Raw genomic sequence first — 20283 nt, forward strand, 5'->3', positions numbered from 1 at the left:
TGTGGGAAGGGGTGCAGAGCTTCTGTGCCCTCTCTGAGCATACCACTCTTCCAGCACCTCTGTGTGTTCACTACCCCAGAAGTTCTCTGAACCCCATATTATTGGGATTTTATGGAGGCTTCATCACATAGGCACGATCAATTTTTCACTTAATTTCCAGCCCCTCTGCACTCTCTAGAGAATGAAACATGAGGCTGAAAACCCTATGTTTATAGTCATGGCTTCGTTTTTCTGGTGACTAAACCCCATCCAGGAGCCCACCCAGAGTGGCTTCATAAGAACGAAAGATACTCTCACCCAGGAAATTAAAAAGGATTTAGTATCCTAATGTCAGGAAAAACTGGGTTCAGAGATGCTCCTGGTGCTCTTATCACTTGGGAAATTACAAGAGTTTTAGGAGTCCCATGCTGGGAACTGGGGTCAAAGACTAAGCACTAGAACAAAAGATCCTGCTAGCACCCCTACGTACCAGGGATTTTAGGAGCCTGTGTCGGGAACTGGGGGCACAGACCTATCCATCTTACTACTTCAAAAGCCCATGGACAAAATAAACAAACATCAGGCTGTTGAGATACTTCTAGAAGCCCAGTTACTAGTGAGCACCAGCGCCCTCTCAGCTATTGTAGAGATCCACAGAAACAAGCCACCTACTCCTGAAGTTCCCTGTTCCCCTTCCCAGCGTCCAGGCCTTCCTTCCCCAAGGTAGTGCTCCTTGAGACACGGGGTACACATAAGCACCCACATGATGCATGCCACCTTTTCCTCGACAGCATACACGACAATGGGAAAAAGGCCGGGCTGTATAAAGAAAACCTGCTGCTGCGAGGATGTACCATCAGAAACACGGAAGCTGTTGTTGGCATTGTCATCTATGCAGGTAGGCATTGGCCGTGGCACATGCCGTCTGTGACACTGCTGGCTTGCCACTGGTGCTGTGTGTCCTTGAACATTTCTCCTTGTTCTTTTTTTTCCTTTTCTTTTCTGATTATCATAGTAGCACATAGCCATCATAAAAATTTAGAGAACCCGGAAAACAGAAAGAAGCAAAATTTCTAATAGAATCTCAACCAAAACCGTTCCCTCTCAGCATTTTCGCTTATTTCTTTCCATTGTTTCTCCATGGTTGTTGCGTATTTGGGATTCATCTCATACCCTGCATTTTTGACTGAGCTTATCCTGTAAGCATGATTGGATGGCAGCACTGTACTTCAGTCCATGCATTGGGGCGCACCGGCGCTCCGCTATTGGGCATCGATTCACCACGCCTCTCCTGCTCCCCGCCCGTACAGGACATGAAACCAAGGCTCTGCTGAACAACAGCGGGCCCCGTTACAAGCGCAGCCAGCTTGAGAGGCAGATGAACTGCGATGTGCTCTGGTGTGTCCTCCTCCTCGTTTGTATGTCTCTGTTTTCTGCGGTAGGTAAGTCTCCTTCATGGGTCACGAATAAGAGGGCACTGCTGGACAGCCTCCAGGTGAGCCCAGTGGGCTGCTGACGACTCATTCTGACCCAGCACTCTGAAGTTAAAACACGCATTTTTCATGCACTTAGACTCAAGGCCTGCTTGCATCAGCACAGGCCATGTTAGAGATGCCTAGATGAATGAGCTTGACAAACTAATGTTATTTTTCAACTTTCAATGTTAATTTGCAACTTCTTGGTTGGAAGAATGGCTTAATCACACCAGTAATAATGATTCCAGCAGAAGTATTAGTAATCTGGTGATAAACTGAGAATAACATAGCAGGAGAAGCACAAATGCTCTAATAAGAGCTCCATGAGAAAAGGAAAAAAAAAAAAAAAGTATTTGGGTCCTAAGAAGGTATTAGCAGTTAGATTGCACATGGGCTCTGGTGCTCTCCAGCCTTTGATGGCCTCCAGACCTAGCATGCTGCTGTGGGAATGCCTTGCAGGGAACTGTGTTGAGCCTCTGGGTAAATGATCTCCACCACATCCCCTGCCCAGCTACCATCATGAAGCAGATGGGTGTGACGTGGTCTTGGAGCTCACTGGTGAAAGACATAGGTGTATGGGACATGAAAAGGGCTTCTATCATCAGGTGTGGGACACAGTTGATAAAATAATGTGCACTGCCATTGGCATCTGATAGTCCATGACATGTGCAGTTTGAATCTGTAGCAAGGGTCGATAATGGGCAGTATCCAGGGCCTACTGACGAGACTGGTATTTTGTGAGGCACACACTGGGAAATTCTTTTTTGGGGATTTCCCATTAGTAGCTGCCAGCACATACCCAATTTCTGCCTCATGACCGGTGTGCTTTTCAGTGCCAACAATGGGAAATGCCTGATGTGAGGAAGAGTCCAAGAACCAGTGCCTTCCAGCAGTCTGATCGTGGGTGCCAACACTACCTGCCATGTGCTTTTGCTTTCTTACGTGGCAAGGCAGGCTAATGAGACCCAATGTGCCTGTGTCCATGGTCTTACAGTTTTGCTTTAATTTGCACTATCAGTGTCTTATTTTCCTATTGGATGAATGATGTTTCTTTTTGAACATTGCTGTAGGACACGGACTGTGGGTACGGCGGTATCAAGAGAAGAAATCATTATTTGATGTCCCTGAGTCTGACGGCAGCTCTTTATCCCCAGTCACAGCTGCAGTTTACTCGTTTTTGACAATGATAATAGTTCTGCAGGTAACAGTACTAAGTACCGTACGATAATTGCTTTACTTTTCTGGTAAGAACTTAGTCATCATACTCTGCTAAGAATGTCCTATAAATTCTGCATCTGGGTGGACCACAAATATACCTGCCTAATGTGCTGCTGCTTACTTTTCCACCTAATTTATCTATAGGGTCTTTTTTGGGTGCTTTTCAAGTTAACATTCTCCTTTGCTGTTCCTAAGATTCTTAGGCCTTGCAGGGTTGGTTTTTGGATCATTGTGTTTGGGTTTTTGTTTTGTTTTCTTTTTCCCATTCAATTGCTTCTTTAAAAAAAACCCTAAATTTTATTTTGGGATAATTTTAAGATTTACAGACAAGTTGCAAAAAATAGTACAGAGAGTCCCCATATGTCCCTTACCCAGAGTCCCCTGTGTGAACATATTACATTATTATGGTACATGGTTGAAACCAACTTTGATACTTTGCCATGAACTAAATTCTAGATGTTATTTGGATTCTACTAGTCTTTGTGCTAATGTGCTTTGTCTGTTCCAGGATTCAACTCAGGATATCACATTGCATTTTGCAGTATTGGTTTTTATTATTTTTTTATTACTATTACTGTTAGCATTATAGTTCACATGCCTTATGAACAACTCCCCAGCACTAACTGAGAATCTGAGAAGGGGCAGTGAGTGTCATCTTAGGAACACAAAGTGAAGGAGGACCTCTGCTTCAACTTTGCCTACAAGGAGAGCTGTCTTTATCACGTGTGTTTCATACAGCAGGAACTCTCCAAATTAGTCTTTTTTATGAATGCAGATTCCGTGCTAGCTCTGTAGTAGTAGTAGTAGTACCTACAGTAGGTGTGGTACTGTCGTAGGTGTTGCATTCACATTAAGTTACCAGGAGAACCCAGTTAGTCTGTCTGGATATGGTATTCTGAGCCCATGAACATCAGTTCAATACTGTTATCCCCCCCAAAATTAAACATTGACTTCATGAAGATTATTCTTAAATTGTCCAAGTATAACTGTGAATATTCTCCTCAAAGCCCTCTTCCCTTTGCTCTGTATTGTATAAGATCCCAGATATTGTCCTTCAACACAACCAGCCTCTGGAAAGACCGTCTCTTCCGAACTGTGGGGTTGTGTCCATGGGATGGGCAGCTCTTGTTGCTGGGAGAGCCTTGGGGGCCAAGTGCTGCTGTGGTGTGAGTGACTTTGCTTATGAGGACTCTGACTGTGCCATGTGTTTTTTTCTCTTTCTCTCTCCTCTTTCCTTTCCTAGCTTCTCTCAAGCACAACTTAGTAATACGAAAATGCTTGCTTCTATCCAAGCCATGGTTACCATTCCTCAGACATGATAGTGGATTTCCGCTCTGCAGTGACACCATAGGCTCTCCTAGTTTAAACTCTTTGCCAGTATCATAGTACTTTTCCAATACTGACTCTAAACCAACCTGGTTAAGCTCTTAAAGGTACAGTATAGTCCCTGCTTACTTGTGGTTGTAGTCATTTGTCATTTGAATAGTTTGGACTACTTCTGCAGCTCCCTCGTCCTCATAATTGTTCATGTGTATGCCTTATGTCTTCCAGGTTTTGATCCCAATTTCCTTGTATGTTTCCATTGAAATTGTTAAAGTATGCCAAGTGTACTTCATTAATCAGGATATAGAGTTGTATGACGAAGAAACGGACTCGCAGCTGCAGTGTCGAGCTCTGAACATCACGGAAGACTTAGGGCAGATACAGTATATCTTCTCAGATAAAACTGGCACTTTAACTGAGAATAAGATGGTTTTCCGAAGATGCACTGTGTCTGGCATAGAGTATTCCCATGATGCAAATGGTGAGCCTGGGGGTGGGGACTCCCAGTCTGGGCTGGACAGAGAACTATGTCAAAGCTGCATGCACATGTGCCTATGCACATGTGCCTATGCACACATACATGCACACACAAACACACACACATACACACATACAAGCTTCAGGGATTGCTGATTTTTTTTATGATATTCAATAAGTTTATTAAAAAATAATATTTTATAGGTTTCATGTTGGCTGTTTTCTACTTCTTTTTTTTTTTTTAATGATTTTTTATTATATTATGTCAGTCACCATACGGTACATCCCCGGTTTCCTATGTAAGGCTCGATGATTCATTAGTTGTGTATAACACCCAGTGCACCATGCAATACGTGCCCTCCTTACTACCCCTCACCGGTCTATCCCATTCCCCCACCTCCCTCCCCTCTGAGGTCCTCAGTTTGTTTCTCATAGTCCATAGTCTCTCATGTTTCATTCCCCCTTCTGATTACCCCCCCCTTTCTTTATCTCTTTCTTCCCCTACCAATCATCCTAGTTCTTATGTTCCATAGATGAGAGAAATCATATGATAGTTGTCTTTCTCTGCTTGACTTATTTCACTTAGCATTATCTCCTCCAGTGCCGTCCATGTTGTAGCAAATGTTGAGAACTCGTTCTTTCTGATAGCTGAGTAATATTCCATTGTATATATGGACCACAACTTCTTAATCCAGTCATCTGTTGAAGGGCATCTCGGCTCCTTCCACGATTTAGCTACTGTGGACATTGCTGCTATGAACATTGGGTGCATATGGCCCTTCGCTTCACTACGTCTGTATCTTTGGGGTAAATACCCAGTAGTGCAATGGCTGGATCCTAGGGTAGCTCAATTTTTAACTTTTTAAGGGACCTCCACACTGTTTTCCAGAGTGGCTGTACCAACTTGCATTCCCACCAACAATGTAGGAGGGATCCCCTTTCTCCACATCCTCTCCAGCAATTGTTGTTTCTTGCCTTGTCTATTTTTGCCATTCTCACTGGCGTAAGGTGGTATCTCAGTGTGGTTTTGATTTGAATTTCAGACACATGAAAAAATGTTCAAAATCATTAGCCATCAGGGATTGCTGATTTTTGAGGGAATAAGATGTAGAAAGGCTATTAGAGCAACTCAGGAGACTGAGTCATGACAGCATTTATAGAAGCAAATATAGGAAGAATTCCATGTTGCTGACAGCACCCTGTTCACGGCAGTATCTCTGTGGTGGGCATCTGCTTAAACACTCATTTTCTGCCAGACAAGAGAACCAAGAGGGGCATTCTTGAGGAACTCACTTCTGAGGCACCCAGTCTCTTTGCCACACTAAGAACTGAAGAGATGTGTTAGCTGTCACCTGTCAGTCTTCTTGTTATTAGCTGAAAGTCGCAGAGCGGCATTGGGCAATTCGTGCTGTATTCTTTCCTTAGAAAATGATGTTAGTGGAAGCTAGAAAGAAATATCACTCCCGTTTGAATTTTACAGGTGGTTACTCCTCCCCCCTCTCCTTTCCTTATCCTTTGCTGCCTCTGTCCTCCCTGAACGCATATGGGAGCTATGCACTTCATAAGCAGAGGGTAGGACTAGAACCATCCACACACCTGAGCCAGGAGAGGGCACCATGAGAAGGATCCCAGTGCCACAGTAGTGTTTGTGGAGCCATGGTACCTTTGAGAGGCACATCAGCTCTACAACCAGGATTCCCTCTCCTTCCTGTAACAGCATCTGAGAACGTGGAAAAAGTCTCACCACAGGAACAGAAGCAAATATAGAACAGGAATCAGTACATGAGTATCATTAGGAAGCTGTTCTTTAGCGGGATATGGCGGGAAAGATCTGTTAGAGGCATGGGATTTTTGTGAGTTTCATGAAACCAAGAATTATGATATCCACTAAGGCCCTTTATGTAAAATTAAAGTAATCATAGAAAAAAGAATACATAGAAACTTACCCAGTACGTTTATTGCTTTATTTGCCACCCAAAATAAATGGTCAGTGACTGTCCACCTGTCCCCCTCGCACTCTCCCCTTCCGTAACACCTCAGCCTTGTGCAGAAGGAGCTCATTTGCCTGAAAGCAGAGCTTAGCCTAATTGTAAAGGAGCCAGAGACCCAGGTCTGAAGTTGGGTCAGAAGCAGCCTTTGAAAGCTGGACCTGAGGCTCCATGGGCAGAATCCCAGCTAAGATTACAGAAGAATTTTAACAGTTGTCAGATGCTTATCATGAAATCAAAGGATTGCATTGCCTCTAGAAGACACAGGAAAGCCTTTCTGGTGAAGACCAAAGCAAGCAGGCCTCTCTGCTGCATGTCTGAAAAGAAATGCTATGATCAGTCATTGACATGCACCTGGGGCCAAGAGCAACTTCAGCTGTTATCGCCCATGACCTGACCTCTCAGATCTCATTAGTAAAATGAATTCAGACGACTTTGGCTTTGTACAATGAGCCTGGTTCACATATATCGAGACAGTGGGTTTGGCCATCTCTGACCTCTTGTCCTGGTGACACTGTGTGCCCAGAATGAAGTATCACCTGCTTCTTGCCTCCATCTTCCCCAGCGACACTGAGGGCATTGCTCAGGCCACTGCTGGTCAGAAACTGCTGCATCATTGTAGACCACAGTCACATCCGCAGCGGTCTGAGGAATTGCTGCTTTTAGGCTAATATCCAACTGCTGCAGGAAGGTGGGACAGGCTGGTGTACCTTTTGACCTTGTACCTTGGTTGACACCAGGCTCTTACTGCACAAGCCCAGAAGCTTGACAGCACTGTGTCCAGGCTTTGTTCTTCCTTGCCATTCATTTACCACCAAACTAGGACTTCCATTAGCCAGGAGTGGGTGGGATGGGCAGGAGGAGATTTGCTTCTGGGGTGAGGAACTCCCTGAGTGGGATCCTGCTGTTGTCAGTTACTTGGTCTCGTGACCATGGGTCACGACTTACCTTTCCTTATCTCCGTTTTTCTCATCCCTACAGAAAAGTCTTACCAATGAAAGATGCTGAATGTAAGGCCTGGCTCACAGGACAGACTAATGCCACAGGCATACCCAGATTGGAGGGCCTTTCTTAGCCCCTCAGGCAGGCCACCTTGTGTTAAGATACCCTGTGCTCACCCCCAGCACTGGACTTGCCCTTGAAGTTCTTACTAATTGCTTGTTTTGAATGAGTAATCCTCATGAATAGTCTCCTTGCTTGTCCGTGATGAAACAAGCTGAACTAAATGGGCAAAGCCAGAAAAATGTGTTCAGAGCCATCTATTAGCAAGAAGCAGTGAGGATATACTTCAAGGGATTCACTGAGTGGCCATGTGGCCACAGAGACTTTTGCTGGGCAGTGCAGTGCCCCCTTGAGGGCTCAAGCATAGCAGTGCAGTCAAGGTCGTCTTCAGTGGACCTTGGCCTGCTGGGTCTGTATCCTTGTGGCATTTGTCCACCCTGTGTAGCCCACAAGGACTGTTAGCCTCCCTGTTGGGTAGAGCTTCATCCATACAGGGTAAATGCAAACAGTACCTACCACCTACCTGGCCCTGAACAAGGATTCCCATGGGAAAGCGCCATCAACACAGCCTGAGAACCATTATTTCTGTGTGATTACGGGGCAGATGTTCAACATGTGATCTGTCCTGACAACCCCAGTGAACCAGGTGTTCCCATGACCCCAGGATAAAGGGCAAAGCCTGGAACCAGGCTACTCTGTGGGCTAGGCCTTCACTGTCTGCCCTGTCTTTGTGCCTGTTGTCTGCTGCCCAAACCCCATTCATCACACCCGAGGGTCCACTTGAATAGAGGGGCTGTATGTGAATCTAGCTCTGTCTACTCCTTATTTGTTAGTGGAGTGGGATGGCCACTGTACCAAAATGCACTGGACCTGAGCTTTGGCATCACCTTGACCTGGATGTCATCTCCACCCTCTTGAGTCCTATGTACTTATTAGCAAGTTCCTTAAGTTCTCTGTGTCTCAGTGTGCTCATCTGTGCAGTGGGGCTGAGAATGTCAACCTGATCAGGTTGACTGTAGGTCCAGATAAAATGAGAATGCCTCCATCTCTCAGTGGGAACTCTCATTAAATGTGGCCTTGCCTTTAAGAAAGCAAGGGTGGCAAGTGCTCTGAATCAATTTCATTTTCCTGGCCTCCCTGTGATGTGTCACCCCATGTCCCTCTGTCCACAGCCCAGCGTCTGGCCAGGTACCAGGAGGCAGACTCAGAAGAGGAAGAGGCAGTGCCCAGAGGGGGCTCTCTGCCCCAGCGTGGCAGCATTGGGAGCCACCAGAGCGTTCGCGTCATGCACAGGAGCCAGAGCACCAAGTCACATCGGCGCACAGGCAGCCGGGCCGAGGCCAAGCGGGCCAGCATGCTGTCCAAGCACACGGCCTTCAGCAGCCCCATGGTGAGTCCCACTCAGAGGACGGCAGCTGCCCGTGCTGGGGCGGCACCACCTTTCCTGGCCCTGCTACTTCCCTCCATTCCTCCAAAGTATCTGCATGTAGCGGTACAAATAAGCTGTTGCTGGGGGTTTAGCTCTGCTCAGTTATAAGAACTTTTGTGGCCAACGCCTTCTTCTGGCACCCGTGTTATCTTTTCTAAAACTCTGACATGGCCCCTTTGCCTTGGCCTCTAAGGATGGGGGATTCCCGGTGAACTACCCAGATGGGTGCTGGAGAGGAAGTCTGTCCTGCCAAATGAAATGAATAAAGCATCGGGCAAGATGACAACTGTGAAAAAGCAAAGCCAAGTGGGGGAAAAAAAAAAGTTTTAATTAGACGAGTGCAAATCCAATAAACTTCTTTCTCCCTTGCCTTGCCAGCTGCCCCAAACATTTATGGACCATTCTGGTCAGGCAGGGAAATTTCCAGAAGTGAGTGAGTGATGATCTCTAAAAAAATCCTTTCACTCTGAAATGTTTTAAGAGCAGGGAGGGAGAATCCATTTTGATCATTCTGTGGTGGCCTCATTCTCTTCTGTCCTTAGAAACCCATGTAGAGGCTGCCATGGCATCAGTGCCATATGGTCACTGATTGGTGGGTTTACACAGGGGCACCTGGAAGGAGGGCTCTCATGCTTGACAGGAGGGGGACTGTGTTGGAACAAGCTTTCCTGACATTGTCCAAGAGTATTTGAAATATTCAAACTTTCTGACCTAGGAATTTAGTGATTCAGCCAAAGTTTTCTGCGCATAGCAGTTTGTCAGTGAAAAAAAAAATGTATTCAGTGGTAGAAAAATGGCCAAATGAATCATAGTATGTCTGTTTTGAAGTTGTTAAAAGTATTTTCAAATGATGCTTAAAAGCCTGGAAAAGTTCAGATTGCAGTTGACCCTGGAACAACACAGGTCTGAACTGTGCAGGGCAACTTACATGAAGATTTTTAAAAATAATTACAGTACTGTATTTGCCTTATGATTTTCATAATAATATTTCCTTTTTTTAATTTGTTAAAGATTTATTTATTTATTTTGAGAGCGAGAGGGAGAGAGCAAGAGAAAGCACGAATGGGGAGGAGGGGCAGACGGAGAGGGAGAAGCATGCTCCCCACTGAGCAGGGAGCCCAACGTGAAACTCAATCCCAGGACCCTGGGATTATGACCTGAGCTGAAAGCAGACGCTTAACCAACCGAGCCACCCAGGTGCCCCTTTGTAATAATATTGTCTTTTCTCTAGCTTACATAATTGTAAGAATATAGTATATAATACACATAAAAAAGAAAATATATTATTAGCTGTTTATGTTATCAGTAAGGCTTCCAGTCCGTAGTAGGCTAATTTTAGGAATATCAAAAGTTATATAGACTTTTTGCCTGCACAGGGGTCGGCACCCCAATCCCTGCATTGTTCAAGGATCAACTGTGTATAGTGTTTTGGGGAAAATGGACACTGCCAATTTATAAACTTTTTAATTGAGATATAATTGACATATAACATTGTGTAAATTTAAGGTGGGGATGCAAATCAAAACTATAATGAAATATCACTTCACACCTCTTAGACTGGCTGTCATCAAAAAGCCAAGAGATAGGAAGTATTGGCAAGGATGTGGGGAAAAGGGAGCCCTCATGCCTGACGGTGGGAATGCAAACGGGTGCAGCCACTAGGGAAAACAGTATGGAGGTTCCCCAAAAACTTAAAAATAGAACTACCGTATGATCCAGCAATTCCACTTCTGGGTTTATATCAAAAGGAAATTGTGTAAAATATTTGATGATGTAAAATGTAAACGTATAGAAAAAAGACTGGAAGGAAACTCAGAAGTGTGTTTCAAAAAGTATGTTTTAGGGGCACCTGGGTGGCTCAGTCGTTAAGCGTCTGCCTTCGGCTCAGGGCGTGATCCCTGCGTTCTGGGATCGAGCCCCACATCAGGCTCCTCCGCTGGGAGCCTGTTTCTTCCTCTCCCACTCCCCCTGCTTGTGTTCCCTCTCTCGCTGGCTGTCTCTATCTCTGTCAAATAAATAAATAAAATCTTTTTTTAAAAAAAAGTATGTTTTACTGTGAAGTGGTATGATACACATTTGCTAAATTTTCCCTTCTCTTTTTCAAATCTTTCTGAGTCAGATATGTTATAATAATATATATTCTTAGCTGTATTATTTTATAACGAGAACATGTGTGTTATATATAAGAACATGTGCATTTCATTTCATATGTAAGTCATATATTCTTATACCAATTATACATTATTCATCACTATAAAATGGCATATGGACATGAGTCAGATGAAGGTGTTTTTGTAGCTTATAATAAAATCAGCGTGCCTTAAACTGTCCACCACTAAGATGCTTTCACTGGGTTATACTCACCCCTCAGTCTCTGTTTTCTTCCAGGAGAAAGACATTACACCCGATCCGAAGCTGTTTGAGAAGGTGAGTGAATGTGACAGGTGCCTGGCCATCGCAAGGCACCAGGAACACCCACTGGCCCACCTCTCACCAGAGCTCTCTGACGTGTTCGACTTCTTCATCGCACTTACCATCTGCAACACAGTAGTGGTCACATCCCCGGATCAGCCGCGACAAAAGGCAAGTTTTGGGGTATCGCTGTGAAGCTGACGCCTTTGACCTGCAGCGTGGCCCCACTGTTGTCAGTCTAACCTTTCCAGCAGGACTGCTCAGCACTACCTCTCAGGTTGAAGGGGATGTAGCAGGGGGCTTTATGGAGGGCAAGCCAGCTCCTTGGTTCTGTGGTGCCATCCCCAGGCTATAGCGGACAGGTAAGGGGATTGGGGCCAAGTGGAGAGGAAAACCTTCCGAGCCCATGATGGGTGGGGCATATAACAGCCTGGCCTGGAGTGGGCAGGGGCAGGAATGAGGTGGCCCTGCACAATCTACACAGAGCTGCAGGGTTCCAGATTCTCACAAGAGAGTGGACAGGACAAGGCTCGGGGCCCAGACAGATCGCCTGGACTTGAATCCTGACTTTACCAACCAGCTGTATGGCTTCGGACAAGCCATTCCCCTTCTGTGCCTTAGACACATTATCTGAGACATGGGGGCAGTGGTGAGGGTTTAGAGGAAGGGCTCAGAGAAGGCCTCGGCACATAATAAATGTATTTGATGTTAAAAGGGCCTTTAACATTATCTTTCAAGGAGAAGTAGTCAAGAATCAATCAGAGATTACTTAAGATGGTGGGAACAAAGCAATACCCAAGTTGGTTTTTGCTTGGGATAATTATAAGATGCAGTCTGAAGAGAGTAAAGTTTCATGTGCAAACAGGTCCTAACCCCGGTGGTTCTTAGAAAGTCCTCTAGGTAGGCCGGGAGGTGTGTTGGGGGCGTGCACCTAAGGAGGGATGTGCATAATGCAGGTAGGCAACTTTAAATGGATAAAAATGAAGACGCTCTAGGGCTGGATGCTGCCCCTCAACCCCCACTCTCCCAGACTCCTTTCCCTCTCCTGAGTCAACCCTTTTAGCAGGTTCCCCTGATGGAGCCGCTGGTGTGTGATATGGAATAAACAAAGGGTCTCTGCTCTCTTCACAGCAGCATAGCTGGCAGTAACACAACCCCCCGCCCCCATGCTCCTGCTCCTGCCACACTGGCCTACAGAAGCCCGAGGGGGCCTGATGGATCCAGAGTGAACAAGGTCCCACCACCCAGAGACCACAGGATTGCACCATCTGCCTTAGGCAAGGGCTGCTTCCTGAGCAGTTTACCTCTTAGCTGCCTCAGCATCCTTCATCTGGCCTTTGGGTTCTTCCACCACCCTTTTTCAGTCCTTCTGGCACGCATCCCTCGAGAAGTGTCTGGTTTCTAGTTAGACCCATCTAAGGCCCAGGCATTGTTGCAACTACTGATTAAGTGAGAGAGGTCCCAGCGTAACTGAGGCATGTGGTGATGGTCACATATGCAGTGCATTCCACATAGGGAGCAGAATATTTATTCCCCCCACCCTCAGACTGCAGATGAATAGGTCTCTGGGTGCACTCCTCTTTCCACATATTAGTGAGTGCTATCTTCCAGGGTGTTTGGAGCCAGCAGGAGCTCCAGTGTGGCTGCTTGAATCTCCCCCCTTGAATATGTAGCACATTTAAAGTCTATAGGAACAAAGAAGCACCTTTATGAAAATTGGTCCCATGTGCCCTGCTTTACCAAATACCTGACTTTTCTGTAGGCTATTATGTAATTTACAACTTTAGTCACATGGGGAAAATTATGAAAATTTAAGGCTAACTATAATTCAGTGTTTGGTTGTCGCAACATTTGCTCTAAATCCATTTTCTAGCAGAAAGTTAAAATAGGTATATTATACTAACATTAGTGAACAGTACTCATTTAAATAAAGTATTGCTATTGCTCCATTGTTGAGTTTTTTGGAACTTTAGCAAATGTATATAACTGCCATTTTGTTATTTTCACTTCTTATTAGAAGATATGTGATTTATTGTGACTTTCAAAAAATGTGCTAAATGATTTGAATCCTGAATTTGTCCAAGCATTTAATTTGTTTAGAAAAGTTCTTTTGGGTTTGGGAATGTTATTTAAATTTTATATGGACATAATTCGAAGGACTGTATAAACTGGATTTTGTAAATGCTTTTTGTAATTGGGAGGGGGGAAGCTGGGTTTTGTGCCAGGCAATAGTGACAGGCATGCTCTTCTGAACCTTTTCTGCAAAGCAATGGGACATTGCAGTGTGGGGACAGCTAGCAGAGGAGATAGTCCCAAAGCCTGCAGGTACCACTAGCCACATACTTCCTGGGTCAGTCCAGGGCCTCTGTGTTGCTACCTAGTGATCACATTCTAAAAAAATGTATATTGCTAATTTTTGTTTAAGCGAAATGGAAGAGGCCAAAGAATGGTCTCGAGGAAGAAATGCTGGCTGTAGTTGCAGTTTCTAGCATATGCCCCAAAATCTGGGAAATGGGAACTCTGTGCTCTGAGCCCCCACTAGGGAAGTGGGGGAGTGCCCACGGCAATTTGAGTAAGGCCTCTTGGATATACCTCCTACGTCTTCTAACTGCTTCTCTTGCAGGTGAGGGTGAGATTTGAGGTGAAGTCCCCTGTGAAGACGATAGAAGACTTCCTACGGAGGTTCTCACCCAGCCGCCTTACCTCAGGCTGCAGCAGCATCGGGAGCCTGACCACCAACAAAACTGCCCACAAGTCAGGGTCCAACTTTCTGTCCACCCTATCCAATGACAGCACACTGTTCAAGCTAGAGGAGAGGCTAGGCCAGCCAGCCCCGGCCATCGCCAGCAATGGCTACAGCAGCGGGGCGGCCAGCTGGGCCCCGGGGCACACTGCCCCGGAGCAGAAGCTGGAGCTGGAGCAGGAGCAGGAACGGGAGCTGCGCTATGAGGCAGAGAGCCCCGACGAGGCCGCGCTTGTGTATGCCGCACGGGCCTACAACTGCGCACTGGTGGACCGGCTGCACGACCAGGTGTCTGTGGAGCTGCCCCACCTGGGCAGGCTCACCTTTGAGCTCCTGCACACACTGGGCTTTGACTCCATCCGCAAGAGGATGTCAGTGGTGATCCGGCATCCTCTCACCGATGAGATCAATGTCTACACCAAAGGAGCCGACTCAGTGGTCATGGACCTCTTGCTGCCCTGCTCCTCAGGTATCCAGCTCCCCTCCACTGGGCGGTACCCCCAGCCCCAGGTGGAAGTCCCAAGAAATTAGCCCCTTCCCTCAGTCCCTCAGTCCCTTCCCATGGGTAAAGTGATTTTCATTAAGCCTTTTCTAAAGCAATGCCCATCAGAGAGTTGTCTCTCTGGATCACTCTTTCCTCCTTCGAGGGGTTTGGACCAGAATGCACTGGAGGGTGGGGGATGGAGGGCTCCAGTGCCTGAACTCATCTCACAACAGTGGGGTTGGGGGTCACTCGGGGTGAGGCCTAGCATCATTTTAAATCTGGACAATGAAGGTTAAGAACTTTTAAACTAGAAGTTCCAGAAGGTTCCTTCCTTCTCTGTGATTGCCTGGACCAGGACAGCTGTGAAGTCAGGTCGTGGCTTGTAGCCCATTTTTGGAGCCACCTCAGACCACAGTGAGGGCCTCGGTAGTGGAGGCTGCTGGGCATCTGTCCTACCTTTGGGCCAGGCAGCGCCATCTTAGTCTCTTTTGTGTACTAGAGTTCCATATAACTTCTGTGTTAAAAAAGAGGAATTTGAAAACCACTGGTGTTAGTGGAACTTTATCCAGCAGAAGGGCTTGCTTGAACCTCCTTCTAGACACAAAAGCTTCTGGGTCTTGAGAGGGGAATGGCCTAGGTCTCCATTAGTAAACCTGGTCACCCCTCCTCTCTGCTTGGAGAATGAAGGCATGCGCATCTGACCTCCAGGGGAGAGAGGTGGGATGGAGGTGAGGATGCTGCTGGCAGACAGAGGGGTACATGCTGTGGCTCTGCTGCCTGACCTCCACAGTCTCCCTGTCTGCTGTGTCCTGGAAACATCTCTAGGTACAACCTGTTGTGAAACCCTGTCCACTAGGTATGGCCTTTCCAGACCTCTGGGATAGAGCTGGAGAATACCTTACTTCCCATAGTCCTTTCGCCATAATCTCAGTGCCTGAAAACAGGACTCCTAGCTCCCAAGTGCAGCACCACTCCATTGTGGGAAAGTGTACTGGAGGATCTCTGCAGACAAAATCCTTTTCCCCTGGCATTTAAGTTTGCCTCCCAGTTTGTAAACATGTCTCTGAAAACAGTTTGGTTAGCTTTTCATGGCGATAACCTACCAGAGGGCAGGATTTGCCTTTCCACCCCAGGGGTTCTGTGCTACAGTGGACATAGAATCCAATTCATAGGCTGATTTTGCATTCCAAGAGTCTTCTTCATTCTTCTATTGCATAGGTTGCCTTTTAGTTTTGTTGATTGTTTCCTTTGCTGTGCAGAAGCTTTTTATTTTGATATACTCCCAATAGGTTTTTTTTTTTTTGCTAATGTTTCCCTTGCCTCAGGAGACCTATCTAGAAAAATGTTGCTATGGCAGAGAAATTACTGCCTGTGTTCTCTTCTAGGATTTTTATTGTTTCAGGTCTCACATTTAAGTCTTTAATCCATTTTGAGTTTATTTGTGTGTATGGTATAAGATTATGGTCCAGTTTCATCCTTCTGCATGTGGCTGTCCAATTTTCCAACCATTTATTGGGGGAAAAAAAGACACTGGAAGAAAACATAAACATGTGGAAGCTAAACAACTTGATACTAATCAACCAGAGGGTCAATAAAGCCATCAAAGAAGAAATCAGAAAGTACATGGAAACAAATGAAAATGAAAATACAGTGGTCCAAAACCTATGGGATGCAGCAAAGATGACCATAAGAGGGAAATATATAGCAATACAGACCTGCCTCAAAAAACAAGAAGCTCCAATAAACCATCTAACCTTATACCTAAAGGAACTAGTAAAAGCAGAAGAAACAAAGACCAAGAGAAGTAGAAGGAAGGAAATAATAAAGATCACAGCAAAAATAAATGACATAGAGACTAAAAAAAAAAAAAAAAAAAAAAAAAACAGTAGAAAAAAATCATTAAAACCAAGAGCTGGTTCTTTGAACAAGATAAACAAAATTGATAAACCCTTAGCCAGGCTCATGAAGAGAGAAAAAAAGGACCCAAATAAATAAAACCAAACCTAAGAAAGGAGAAGTAACAACTGACACCACAGAAATACAAAGGATTATGGAGAATACTATAAAAAAATTATATGCCAACAAATTGGGCAACCTAGAAGAAATAGATAAATTTGTAGCAACATAGAATCTTTTTAAACTGAAGAAGAAATAGGAAGATTTTCTATAGAAAAAAGAAATAGAAAATCTGAACAGACAAATTAATAGTAGCAAAATTGACCTGGTAATCAAAAAACTACCAAAAAATAAAAATCTGGGACCATATGGATTCATAGGTGAATTCTGCCTAACATTGAAAGAAGAGTTAATACCTATTCTCCTCAAACTATTCTAAAAAAGAGAAGAGGAAGGAAAGCTTCCAAATACATTTTATAAGCCTTCTTTATTCTGAAATTTGATTTTGCATCCAGGCAAAAGAAAAACAGATATGGCAATTATCTGAGCAGATTTAATTCTACTGTGAAAAGAAAAATCATCTTTGTCCTATTCCACAGCCTTTCATTGAAGACAGTTTAATGGTCCACTGCACCTCAGACTTTACCACATACAGCGGGTCATGTATAAGGTAAAAGGCCTGCAGTAGCACTAGCGAACAAGGGTAGGACAGGGTGGTAGGTAGGACCCACCATACAGAGAGGGCCAGGGACCCTCCTGAGCTGTGCAGGGGACATAAGAGCGACCAAGAAGGCTGTAGTGGTCCCCACACTTGTACTTTGTGGTCATATCACTCTTTTAAATGAGGAAAAAGTCTTAAATTTCTAGACGCAGTGCAAACAAAACAACTCCTACTACTCATGTCAACTTCAAGGTGGGGGCGGGGTTGCAGGGAGACTGTGTGCAGGCTGGAGAGCCTCATAGCCCTCTCCCCCTAATCCTGCAGACCCAGTGTAGCTTTGCTCTTGTGCTCACCTCCTGTGCTCCTGTGCGTGTACTGCAGGACTCTGGGAGGAAATTACTACCCATATCTATGTGAGAAGAAGCAAAGCCTCCCATCCGTTCCACCATGAAAGAGACACATAAAAGAATGACACTGCTATCGTTACACATTGCCCAAACTGTGACATGAAAGGGGCAAATTAAAAATAAACAGTGTATGTAGCTCTCCATCTTACTCTAGGATTTTCCAAGCAGTGTGCAGGTCAGATAGGTTGATCCGGAAGAGCTACATGTAGACATCCAGCAGCTTAAGATTCAGGAGGTTCTGAGACCCCATTGGATTCCCAAGAGAGGAGCTGTCACCTTGGGGGGTCACCTTGAAGTTATCCATTGGTGACACCCTGGCATTATGTATTAATCACTCACCCCTTACTTTGTGGGTTGATGGGTGTGGAGAGGAGCAGACATGCAGAGAGAGTACTTCCCCGTGCTCCAGAAGCAGAGCGTTAGAGCCGAGCTGCTGGACCTGTGTGCTGGTGAGGAAGTGAGGTAGGCACACAGTATTATCCTCTAGATTACGTCAGATCTTTAAGGTCTTTCTTCAAAGAGATCTAATACTTTTACCAAAAAAAGGCATGAGGAGGCTATGCTGATGGTGGATGTGACTGTGTTAGAGTGTGTCCTGTTCTCAGGACACGATCATGCCCTGGGAGTTGTGTGGAATCAGGTAGAAAGCAGGGACTCCACCCCACTCCGGTACCTACAGACCTCTGTTCAAATCCCAGGTCTGCATTTACAGGCTAGAATGACCCCGGATAAGTCTCTTACTTTCTTTGCCTCTGTTTCCCATCTGCACAAAGGAAATCAGGATGCTGACCTCCCAGGAATCCCCTGTCCAAGCCCCTAGCACAGGGTCCGGTCTGATACAAGTATAGAGTATAAGCGGAGGTCCCTTTCCCTTCTCTCTGGTTCCTTCCCCTTAAGATTCACTTGCTTGAGGTTTGGTCCAGTTGCCACTTGGTGTGGTGTTAAGACACAGACACCCAGACTGCTGCACCCTCTCTGAGAGTGAGGATGGAGAGGAGCCCACCACCTAGCACGGGGCTCACACATTGCTGCTATTCAGTAAATCAGTAAATGCATGCAAGATCAAAGGAGGGAATTCACCTTATTTTACCATCTTTCTAAGATGAAACTCCCTATAAGAGAAATAAATTTGAAGCATAGAAGAAATGGAAATATCACTTCGAGCGTTTTAAAACTACATGTTAAAACCATGAGTAGGAGTGGACATTTTCCTCTGAGGTCCTCTTCACAGGGTCCTGAGCACTGCCAGCCATGCTCTGGTAGGAACCCTGCTGCACTGTCCTTCTGCACTGCCCAGCCAGAGCGGAGCAGGGCTCCTTTCAGTCCTGCTGCAGCTTGAGGTCAGAGACATGGGAGTCATCTTACAGACTGACAGGAGCTGCTACTGTCTGACACTGAGTGTGCCCCCTAATGCCTCCTCTCCCAGTCCCTGGATGTGGCTGCAGGGACCTTCTCCAAGGGCCACTCAGGCCACCACCACCTGCCAGAAGGCTCTGGGTAGCATTGGTTCCACTTCTGCCCGTGATGTTACTCATTACCCAAGTAGCTGTGTTGCAGACACAATTCTTCCTACTACCATAGATAGAAAAGCCGCACAGGATCTGGGCTGCCTGTAGAATATCAGAAAGAAGAGGCTGGTACTGTGTGAGTATCACTTAAAATGCAATGTGAATGTTAGGATGCCTGTAGTCTGAGATGAGTGCAGGAGAGCCAGGCTGACCACTTAACTCTGCGGGTCCACAGGTTTTCTTTCTAGGACAATGCCCAATACACTCTTCTTAGGCTCCCCCAGCTCCTCGGTGCCTGTCTGCTTTGAGCTTGAGTTCTTTCTACCATCCTGGCCTTTCCCTTAGAATGTGGACATATCCCAGCATTCACAAAGAGCCAATCCTACAAACCCTGACATTGGCTCTTCCCAGTGCCTGTGCAGTCACTGGTGCAGTGGGAATCTACAAGGGAGAGGTCAAGTAAGAATCTGGAGCAAGGTCTTACCTCAAGTGGCAGAGGAGGTGTGTCTGCAAGTCTGGGGGAGTGAGGGGATGAGGCAAGGCAGTCGCTGCTTCTCTCTCTGAAGGGCTGGGTGGGCTCTGTCCCAGCTCTGCTGTGGGTGGCCCCGTACAGAAACAGCTCCATGTGGCTGCCTGTGGGATCGCACGCTCATCCAGGGCACCCATGTGCCGAACTGCCCAGCCTGCCTCCTCTAGCTCCATCAGTTCTGTTTTGACCATGAGCTCAGTCTCAGCCCCTGCACGCTGCTCCTTTGCTGGAGTGCAGTCTCCCATGCCCCTCTCTGGAGAACCAAAGTACTTTATTATTATTATTCTCATTCCAGAGGCCCTCAGATAGACATGTCTTTGCTCAAATAATAGTCGGCATCTGAATTATTGTCGTATCCCCTTCTGAGAGTTGCTATCACAGTATCAGGAATGAAAGAAAGGTAGTCAAAATTAAGATGTCATCTTTTGAGTGTCATCTTTTCAGGAAATTTAAATTCCTAAAGCAAAGCCATGTAGGGCAGTGTTTCCCCTCTTTTTTTTCATTATTGCTCCCTTCAGAAGCCTTTTTAGACATTTTTAAATTATCTCCCCATGACATTTTAATGCCACAGATATGTGTATTTGTTTATGTACTATATATATATATATTTGTGTCTTATGCTATGCCTAATATGTTTTAAATATAGAATTAAAATTATTTCTGGGCTTTTTTTTTTGCCCTGGAACCAGTGTTTTAGATCCTTGGGGGTGCTATCTTCTCTATGGAGAACACATGTCTAAGAGGTGAAAGTG

The 20283-nt window shown here is 45.6% G+C and overlaps 1 protein-coding gene across 3 annotated transcripts in view; it reads left to right on the forward strand.

Moving 5' to 3' along the window:
* The window catches only part of ATP10A (ATPase phospholipid transporting 10A (putative)), a 187749-nt gene that overhangs the window by 139991 nt on the left and 27475 nt on the right, over window positions 1-20283 (forward strand). For all 3 annotated transcript variants that reach the window (XM_026510297.4, XM_026510298.4, XM_057303652.1), the window contains exons 4-10: window positions 771-877; window positions 1290-1421; window positions 2525-2655; window positions 4224-4476; window positions 8635-8852; window positions 11280-11474; window positions 13927-14515. In XM_026510297.4, the coding sequence (XP_026366082.3) occupies window positions 771-877; window positions 1290-1421; window positions 2525-2655; window positions 4224-4476; window positions 8635-8852; window positions 11280-11474; window positions 13927-14515 (1625 nt within the window). The remainder of the gene's footprint in view (window positions 1-770; window positions 878-1289; window positions 1422-2524; window positions 2656-4223; window positions 4477-8634; window positions 8853-11279; window positions 11475-13926; window positions 14516-20283) is intronic.

Source organism: Ursus arctos, unplaced genomic scaffold, assembly GCF_023065955.2.
Source record: "Ursus arctos isolate Adak ecotype North America unplaced genomic scaffold, UrsArc2.0 scaffold_28, whole genome shotgun sequence".
NCBI lineage: Eukaryota > Metazoa > Chordata > Mammalia > Carnivora > Ursidae > Ursus > Ursus arctos.